At 45.1% G+C, this 9,561-nt stretch overlaps 2 protein-coding genes across 2 annotated transcripts; both read right to left on the bottom strand.

Annotated features, from left to right (window-relative positions):
* Nucleotides 1–4,916: 4,916 nt before the first annotated feature.
* Nucleotides 4,917–7,291, bottom strand: LOC132162878 (uncharacterized). Its single transcript, XM_059573096.1, has 4 exons — nucleotides 6,908–7,291; nucleotides 5,860–6,234; nucleotides 5,289–5,564; nucleotides 4,917–5,087 (listed from the first exon to the last, which is right to left on the bottom strand). The coding sequence occupies exons 1-4, from the start codon at nucleotides 7,289–7,291 to the stop codon at nucleotides 4,917–4,919; spliced, it is 1,206 nt and encodes a 401-aa protein (XP_059429079.1).
* Nucleotides 7,292–8,385: 1,094 nt separating this feature from the next.
* LOC132162876 (uncharacterized) lies at nucleotides 8,386–9,313 on the bottom strand. Its single transcript, XM_059573095.1, has 2 exons — nucleotides 9,065–9,313; nucleotides 8,386–8,964 (listed from the first exon to the last, which is right to left on the bottom strand). Exons 1-2 carry the CDS (start codon nucleotides 9,311–9,313, stop codon nucleotides 8,386–8,388), a joined length of 828 nt encoding a protein of 275 aa, XP_059429078.1.
* Between the last annotated feature and the right edge of the window lie 248 nt (nucleotides 9,314–9,561).

Below are 9,561 nucleotides of genomic sequence, written 5' to 3'. Positions count from 1 at the left end.
TGCTTGTTTTGGTACTTTTGCTCGTGTACTGTTTTACCGTCACAGTTGTTGAAATGTCCGAGACGGAGAGCTAAATGCCTACGGTTGGATGAGGTCGAGGGATTCAGATCATATGCGGTACAATGCGTCGGATCGGGGTGTTTACTTAAATGAATGATCCACAACGCAACAGCGCAAAAATTGCATGGAACGGATCCTCAGGAGCAGCTAAAGAAAAACTGCTATTAAGATTCTGCCCCTTGTCCTCATAGAAGTAAACTTTTTCCTGTACACTTGGTTTACAATTTCTTTGCACTCTTTGTTCAAGGCCCAATGGGCCTCATATTTGAAGCTACGTAGTCTCCTTCTCAACGCGTGAAGAAGCAAAGGTGCATGGTCCGACGTGGGTGAGGCGTCAACAGAAATCCTCACATCTTGGAACATCTCACACCAGTCCGGGGATGCCACCATCCTATCTGTTGATGCACAGTTTTTCGAGATTGTGATGTGGCACGCCTTGCAAGGGGTGTTGAGAACTTCGAGAAATACGTCAAGCTACACACAAAAAGAAAAATAGGGTTAGAGTCCCCGGTGGTTTTCCGGTGAGGAAGCTCCCATGCCTAAGTTAGAACTTAAGAAAAGAGTGTATAAACAATCAAAGTTTTTGAGGCAGGATTGCGCTTACCTTTAATTGAAGTTGAGACTTGTATTTATAGGCATGGAATAGAATTTGTTTCTTGCACCTCTCGGAATTCCTATCCCTCGATATCTGTTTTGCAGTTATTTGATAAGGGTAGAGATTCTTAACCACTTTGTGATCTTAGTAACCTAAGATCCCGGGACAAGTAATAAGGCTTTTGTTTGGGCTAGATAACCTTTTGAATTTGAATGGTTACCTATCCAATTTATATATGGACAATTTGTATGTTGACAGCTGTCTATGTTGTAGAAAGCTTTTTCAAATGTGGGATAATGATTACCTGTTTTAAATTGAATACGTATATATCCTCTATTGTGAAATGGCTGGTCTACCCTCGGCTCTTAACTATTTTGCTCTCAAGGAGTTGAGTCTCGGACTTAGCACCCAATACCTACCGAGGAGTTGTCTCGGACTAGTGTTCGAGACTTCCTCGGTCTCCGAAACCTTCTCGGGTTAAGCTGTCCGAGGCCTTGTCGGGTGTGCTGTCTTGCTGAGATTAGGTTTGGGACCCGTTGGGCTTTAAGAGCTGATCCATGAAATTTTTTTCTAGTCTGAGAGACTATGGAAATTTTGTGTTCATAAATGGATCGGCCTTTCGAGGTCTAACACTCTTTCAGTGAAAATCCGAATCCTTCGAGGAGGGAAATTTGAATTTTGAATTTCAAATTTTTGCAGAAAATTTCCCTCTAATTTTTTGCCGAGACGGTTGACATGACCGAGGACATGTCGGTTTTTCTACGTGTCAGCATTGGGATGGACGTCTTTTTAGTTGTCGGTTGTCAGCTGTCACGCGGGATTTGCAGAGGTGCGTTTTTCTCGCTGTACTTATTGCACACGTCTTTTAAAGCGCCCCATGGGCTACATATCCTTATCTTCACCAACCGTTTTAGACTTTTTGTTTAGCTTACTCAAGGTTTATAAAGACTTCCTCCTCTTTTTTCACCATTCTTATTCGCACCCAACTTTCTACAAATTTTCTTGCTCTTTTCTTCTCAGTGAAAATCTGAATTTGGCTATGTCTCGCGACAAAGGATTAGAATCAGATTGTGGTTTGGGTAAAACCTACCTAGCCTTATGGAGGCCAGATTTGACAAAAGAAATGAGCGCAGAATCATCTTCGACTGCTACATCCCAAAAACAATGAAGCTCCGTTTTGATGATGAGAGGAAGGGCGCAATAGTAGACGCCGGAAGACATGAGGTTTGTCTTTACGAAGACATGTTCTGAGCAGGTCTCAAACTACCTTTCCCAAGGGTTGTACGTGAGCTTCTGGGTCGCCTGAATGTGGCTCCGCATCAGCTGGTTCCCAAAGCCTGGAGAGTGTTTTTCGCTTGCGTAGCCGTCTAGCCCATGGCTCTCGGAGAGGAGCAACACCTCACCGTCTCGAAATTCTTATGGATGTACCGGATCCAAAAAAATCCCAATAGCAACGGTTTGTACAACTTCTAGACAAGAAGAGGGAAGTTCATTCAGATGGACAAGACTTTTACAAGCAACCACGGATGGAAGAAGAAATATTTCTTCGCATAGGGGCAGTGGGAATTCACTCCTGGAGAAAAGGTGGAGGGGCCGAGAGTGCCTCGGGAAACGACTGTCCCTCACTTGGGCCTTCACAAGGAGATTTGCCTCTCTGAGGGTGAAATGGCCCGTGTGAACACAGTATTGGCCTAGGCCCAGACCCATGAATAGGCTATGACCTACAAGAAGTTGGTCACGACGGCTAGGCTAAATAGCTGTCTGCACGCCACCAAGGATGGTGCTGGGGGGTCAAGGAAGAGACCAGCTCCGGCAATTGTAGATCTGAGCCCTTCGACGGCCAACACCTGAGGCGCCACCCCCCGAAAGCCTATTCTTGACAAAGGGAAGGGAAAAGTGAATGAGTCTCAGGTAAAGAAGGCTTTGCAGCTGATTGACGAGCCCGAGGAACCCGAAGTCCCTCAATTGAAAAGGAGGAGACTTGTGAAGGGTAAGGGACCTACTGTTCAGGCTGACAAGGGGAAATCCCTCTTTGCTGATCTCCTGGCCGCATGGAGGAGAGTTAACCCAAAGCCCGAAGTGGCTCCAATAATGGCCTACGAGGCCATCCTTGCTCACAATCTCATTGCCGCCACTCCCTGGGCGGCAACTCTGATGAATCCCTCTGGTGCCGCTCCTACTACTGCCATCTCGGTGGAGTCGGTATCCCCCGTGCACTCCGGTTCCAATACTCAACAACTCTTAAAAGAGGCAGACCACTTCTTGGACTCGGACAGCTCGGTTGGAATGGAGCCCAACGAGAACAGAGTGCGCACCGAGGTGGTGGAAGAAGGGGGAAGACCTCGGGTCTTGTCTCTAATTGCCGAGGAGAGGTCTCGGGCCCTGGCAATGGCAGCCGAGGCTTCGTCTCGGGCTCCTACACCTGCTGCCAAGGCTAAAGCTGCTGCATCCAGGTCCTAGGCCCCTTCAAGTTACTCCTTGGTGAAGCCTCAGAACGTTGACTGGACTATGAGCAAGCCTCTATCCAGGTTTGATGGTCAGTTGCTGGGGAACCCATTTCAAGCTTTGGTAGAATTGGTTCCCCTTGACAGTTTGACAGGCGAGTGTGATATCTCTGCCATGGGAAGAGCGGAGTCAATGCTGTTCAACCAACTTTGTGTAAGTTCTCCTTATTTATGTATGTTTTTTATTTTATAAAGTCATTCTCCTTTTTATGAACAAGTTTGTTTATTGCATGGTGCCATGAAGTCGGTAGTTCTATATTGCTACTTCAAGAAATTCCGCCAGGAGTCGGCCTTGGAATCCGAGAGCCTTCAAAATAGGCTTCAGAGGCCGAGAATGCCAAACTGAAAGATATGCTAGCTCGGCAAGATAAAGAGCTTCTCCTTTTAGGCCAGCAACAGTCGGTGACCCAAGCTGAGGCTGTACAAGCAGAGTCCAGAGTCTTAGATCTGTCCTCCGAGTTGCAGATCCTGTATGCTGAGCATTCAAAACTTCAGGAGGACAACTCCATCATCAAAGAGGATCTGCTTCAACTCGAAGAGAAGCATGCAGAAGTTTTGGTGCAGTTGAAGGCTTCTCAGGCCGTGGCTGCCGATCAAAAGGCCAAACTCAAGGAGGTTGTTAAGGGTCGGACAGTTGTTGAGGAGTGGCTTAAATTCTTCCGAGGAAAACATGATGAAAAGAAATTGCGATTGGAAGAAGTCGAGGCCCGATCTGCCAACTATCTACAGCAACTGTCATATGCCTCATGGACTTGGGATAGTGCTTGGGTAAATGGGATCATTCTTGGTTTTGAGACCTTCCGGTCTTGGGCCAAGGACCCAGCCCACACTGTGGACCTCAACATCGTGAAGCCTGAGACCATCCCGGTTTCTGATAAAGCTTTGAAATAGCTTATCAGTCTGGGGTCGGATCTGATGCCTGATGCCGAGGGAATCAACAAATTTGCTCATAAGCTATTCCTTGACTCTAAGGAAAAGTCCTCGGGTAGTGAAGGGACTGCTTCTGGACACGATGCCAAGACCCCTTTTGCTGCCGAGACTAGATCTGTAGACCCGAAAGAGGGCTAATGTATAGATGTAGCTTTTAGGCGTACTTGTATATTTTCATTTGCTTGTAATAAGACTAGTATGTTTGTTTTCTGATTTGTGAATCATAGTATTAACATTCAAAATTTTAATGAAATGCATCTTTTTTCTGGCATCTTCATAAAATTTTGTGAATTACTTGTGACTACTTGGTAGAGTGTTTTTGGCTATGTGTTGTCTCAGAAAAAATGTTTAACCTTTTTCGAACAAACTTTCTTTTTTGAAGGATTTATGTCCTTGATAGGGTTTTTTTTTTTTTTTTTTGAGGTCGTTTAACATTTTTCAAACACACATTTTTTGAAGGATTTACGCTCTTGATAGGTTATTTGTTTAACCTTTTTCGAACACACCTTCTTTGAAGGATTTACGTTCTTGACGGGTTATTTTTGGAAGAATTATGTTTTACCGAGTTCAGTCTTGGGAAGCTCTTAGGTTTTCTTTTCCCAACGGCTCAGCTATGCCGATTTAAAGGAAGCATATATATATATATATATTTTTTTTTTTTCTTTTTTGATTTTCGGGGAAGCCTCTTCGACCGTTTATCCTAAGGATGATTTTATTTATTATGTTTTTCATAGACTTTGAAGGTTATTAAATTTCAGGAGATTATCTTATTTAATGAACTGTAATGAAAATTGCAAAGAAAACAAGAATCACCTTACTATAATCACTTAGACAAAGTACTTTTTGAGATACTCGGCATTCCATGGTCTGGGGAGTGCTTTTCTTTCCAGATTTTCAAGGTAGTAAGCTCCTGCTCTTCTGTACTCGATCACTCTGTAAGGTCCTTCCCAGTTTGGAGCTAACTTTCCTTCAGCTGGGTCTTTGGTGGCGATGGTGATCTTCCATAAAACCAGATCCCCAACCTTGAAGCTTCTATGCTTGACTCTTTTGTTAAAGTACCGAGCTACTTTCTCCTAGTAAGCTGACATGGTTACTTGGGCTTGGTCCCGTTTCTCATGCAGCAAGTCCAGATGTAGCTGGAGGCCTTCATCATTAGTCTCAGGTTGAAAGATCTCCACTCGTTAGCTATCCGAGCCCACCTCGGCTGGGATGACCGCCTCGGTATCGAAAGCTAAGGCGTATGGGGTCTCATCGGTTGGAGTTCTTTTCATTGTCCGGTATGCCCATAAGACTTCTAGAAGATCATCTGCCCAATCTCCCTTCTGATCTCCAAGTTTCTTCTTCAAAATTTTGAAGATTGTCTTGTTGGTGGCTTCTACTTGTCCGTTCACCTGGGGATGACCTGGAAAAGAGTAGTAGTTTGTGCTTGGCACACCATTCTTGGAATGATTCATAGTCAAACTGCCTCCCATTATCTGTTACAAATGCATGTGGAATGCCGTACCGGCAGACAACGTTCTTCCACAGGAACTGCTCTATGCTTTTGGCTGTGATGTTCACTAGGGTTTCGACTTCTGCCAATTTGGTGAAATAATCCATAGCTACGACTGCAAATCGAACACCTCCCTTTCCACGAGGTAGTGGCCCTACTATATCTACCCCCCATTGTGAGATGGGCCATGGTGAGGAGATTGAACTTAAGTCTTCTGGGGGCTGTTTGGTAATGTTGGCAAAGCGCTGGCACTTGTCACAATTTCTCACTGTCTATACCGAGTCTCGACTCATGTTTGGCCAGTAGAAACCGACTCTGACTACTTTGTGCGTTAGAACTCTTGCTCCTGAATAACTGTCGCAGATGCGTTCATGGATCTCGCGAAGGACGTAGTCACCTTCTTCCTTGGAGATACACTTAAGGAGTGACATCATGAAGCCCCGCTTGTACAGGGTCCCATTAACAATGGTAAACCTCACAGCTCTAATCCTCATCTGAGTTGCTAACTTCTTGTTTAACGAGAGAATCCCCTTCTCCAAATACTCCACTATGCTCCTCTGCCATTCGGGTATAGTTTCGGTAATTGAGACCGAGACCGCCTTGGTTCGGTCAAGACTTTTATAGTGTGAGCTTGGAAATATGGGCGGAGCTTTCTAGACGCAATAGTTAGCGCGAATGCCAACTTCTCCATCTGAGGGTACCGCTCCTTGGTTCCTCTTAATGCTCTACTAACAAAATAAACTGGCTTTTGTATGCCATATTCTTCTCGGATAAAAGCTGCACTAACCGCTGTTAGGGAGACAGCTAAGTATAAATACGGTGCTTCTCCGAGAACAGTTATGCTTAACAGGGGTGGACTTACCAGGCACTTCTTCAATTGCTCAAAGGCCTCTTCTCACTCTTCAGACCACTCAAATGCTTTCCTTAAGATTTTGAAGAATGGAAGACACTTATAGGTTGACCGAGAAATGAATCAGTTCAACGCTGCGATCCTACCCGTCAACTATTGAAGTTGCTTCGTATTTTTGGGGGATTGCATATCTAAGACTGTCTGGATCTTCTCAGGGTTAGCTTCTATTCCTCAGTTTGACACCATGTAACCGAGGAATTTTTTCGACGAGACTCCAAATGCACACTTCTTGGGATTTAACTTCATTCCATATTGCTTCAATGTTTTAAACGTCTCCTGTAGGTCATCTACATGGTCTTGTGGCAGCACACTCTTGACCAGCATGTCATCAACGTAGACCTCCATGTTGCATCCGATTTGGTCTTGGAACATTTTATTGACCAGCCTCTTATAGGTCACTCCTGCATTTTTCATACCAAAGGGCATGATTTTGTAGCAGTACAGGCTCGGTCAGTTATAAATGCAGTCTTCTCATGATCTTCTGGATGCATGTAGATTTGGTTGTAACCAGAGAAAACATCCATAAAGCTCAACAGGCCGTATCCAGCCATCGAGTCTACCAACACATAGATGCATGGTAGAAAAAAGCTATCTTTTGGACACGCTTTATTGAGGTCTGTGAAGTCCACGCACATTCTCCACTTCCCGTTGGATTTTTTGACCAGCACGACCTTGGCTAACCAGTTGGGATAATATACTTCTTCTACAAACCAAGCTTTGAGTAGCTTCTCTACCTCCTCGGCTCTGGCCATATTCCGCTCTAAAGCAAACTTTGTTCGCTTTTTCTTTACTGGCTTCATGCTCGGATCTACATTGAGCTGATGGAGAATGTCACCGGGACTAATTCCTGGTATGTCTTCATGAGTCCATGTAAATACCTCCAGGTTTTTTCAGAGAAAAGTTACGAGAGCGTCTCGGATTTCTGAGGTGAGCTGTGTTCTGATCTTCACAACTTTGCCTTCCCCCAGTTTCATATCTTCTAATGGCTCGGCTAGTTCCCATTTTTGGGGGGTCTCTGCTTCTGCTGCCCACTATGTCGATTGTCAAAGGAACAGGATCCGAGCACTTCTTGAGGGAAATGTTATAACATTTCCTTGCTGGGGCTTGATCTCCCTTCACTTCTCCAACCCCTTCTTCCGTAGGGAACTTATTGAGGGGTGGTCGACCAATGATTGCGTTGTAAGCAGACGATTGATTGACCACCAAGAAATCCACCATGGCTGCAGATTGCTTGGCAGTTGTCCCTGCAGTGATCAGGAGAGAGATGAGTCCTATTGGTTGGACTTGCTCTCCTACAAATCCTACCAACAGCGAATCAAATAGTTGGATCCTATCCCGGTCAACACCCATCTGCTTGAAGACTGACCAATACAAAATGTCAGCAGAGCTGCCATTATCCACTAAGATTCGGTGGATCTTATGGTTGGCCACCATCAGCGTTACTACCAACGCATCATCATGGGGAATCATGACCCCCTTGCGTCTTCTTCAGAGAAGGACATAGCCATCGAATGTTTCTTCGCAATCTATGAAAGTCTCTGCACAGACAAAACTTCATCTTCGGTCTGCGCTTTTCTTGCATAAGCCTTTTTAGATGAACTAGATCTTCCTCCCCCAGCTGTTCCCCCTAAAATGGTGTGGATCTCCCTCACTACATCTTGATGCCAAGGCGGATGAGCATTCCGATCTTGTCTCGGTTCTACCTGCTGATTGGGTATTGGTTCGACATACCGATGACCCCTTGGCCTCACTTCTTGGTTTCTGAGGGCTTCTCGATTTTCTTCGAATAACAGGGTTTTTGAAGGTTTCTTCCTTGGTTTCGCTCATCTACTAGGAATCTCACCAACTTCCCGTTCCTAATGTGATTTTCAATTTCTTGCCATAGGGTTATGCACTACTCAGTTAACTGACGATGGTCACGATAATATTCGCAGAACTTTTGAGGGTCGTGCCTTTTAGGGTCACCTTTCAACTTGCTTGGCCATTTGAAGGCAGGATCTCTCCTGATCTCCATGAATACCTTGGTCATGCTAGTATTCAGTGGGGTGAACCTCGGGCTCTGCAGTTTTTGAGGATCCATCCTCGGATACGATGGGGCTGTCTTCTTCCCCGACTTCTTCACATTCTTCTCTTCTTTCTTTCCAAAGCTCGCCGGTACTGTTATACCAGCACTACCCTTAGCTTGGATTTCTTCTCTCTGAGACTTCATGAGAGCCTTGACAGTTTTTTCTTGATTAATGTACTCCTTAGCCTTATTCATGAATTGGCTGAGAGTCACTAATTTGGAACTTTTCGCTAGCTCAGCCATCAACGGCCCCTTAGCCCTCACTTCATGCATCAAATCATCGAGTATCGTTTGCTCATTCGGGCTTTCAATTGTTAGTTTCTCCTTGTTGAATCTGAGCATGAATTCCTTCAATGACTCATCCTTCCCTTGAACAAGGGAGAGTAGATAGGCCGGATTCTTCTTCCTCTTTTGGGTAGCCAAGAATTAACTTAAGAAGAGGCACTCTAAAAGTTTTGAAGTCGTCTATTGAATTGGCTGGGAGTCTTCCGAACCAATCCTTGGCTACTCCAGCCAAAGTTAGGGGGAAGGCCGTGCACGAAATCTCATCTAGGGTGCCATGGAGGATAAATTGCACGCGGAGACTCTCCATATGCTCCGTGGGATCTCCTATGCCATCATAGTTACTGACTCGGGGCATTTTGAATTTGTCAGGTAGGGGAAAATTCATGACCCGAGTGGTGAGTGGTAGATTCGTATTCTCCATGAGTTCCCCTCCAATGGACTTCTCTTTGCCATTGGCCATTTGGCGAGCCATCTCTTCATATTTCTTCTTGAGATCCTTCAGGTCAACATTAACGTTGCTCTTGTTATGCCCTTCGGTGTGACAGTCTTTTTGGTGAGATTGCTCCCGTTGAGGTCTAGTATAGCGAGACCTCTCAGGGTTTGTCTGTTGGCGATACTCTTTGTTCTAGACAGTTGTGTGATGGCTGGCTTGAACTGAACTCATATCATTTTCGTGATCATGGCCCTGGATCTGCTTCCCTCTACGAATCTCGTCGCGTT

This window comes from Corylus avellana, chromosome ca10, assembly GCF_901000735.1.
Source record: "Corylus avellana chromosome ca10, CavTom2PMs-1.0".
NCBI lineage: Eukaryota > Viridiplantae > Streptophyta > Magnoliopsida > Fagales > Betulaceae > Corylus > Corylus avellana.
Note: the sequence above shows the minus strand (reverse complement) of the source record. Positions and strands in the feature narration are given on the sequence as shown.

What these genes read in the sequence shown, in the direction of transcription:
- LOC132162878 (XM_059573096.1), bottom strand. Translation starts at nt 7,291, where the DNA reads ATGAAGCCAGTAAAGAAAAAGCGAACAAAGTTTGCTTTAGAGCGGAAT. An exon ending in CAAACATGAGTCGAGACTCG is followed by an intron (nt 5,565 to 5,859) that starts GTATAGACAGTG and finishes CATTTGTAACAG; the next exon opens with ATAATGGGAGGCAGTTTGAC. An exon ending in AGGCGGTCATCCCAGCCGAG is followed by an intron (nt 5,088 to 5,288) that starts GTGGGCTCGGAT and finishes GTTTTATGGAAG; the next exon opens with ATCACCATCGCCACCAAAGA.
- LOC132162876 (XM_059573095.1), bottom strand. Translation starts at nt 9,313, where the DNA reads ATGGCTCGCCAAATGGCCAATGGCAAAGAGAAGTCCATTGGAGGGGAA. An exon ending in TCCCCCTAACTTTGGCTGGA is followed by an intron (nt 8,965 to 9,064) that starts GTAGCCAAGGAT and finishes GCTACCCAAAAG; the next exon opens with AGGAAGAAGAATCCGGCCTA.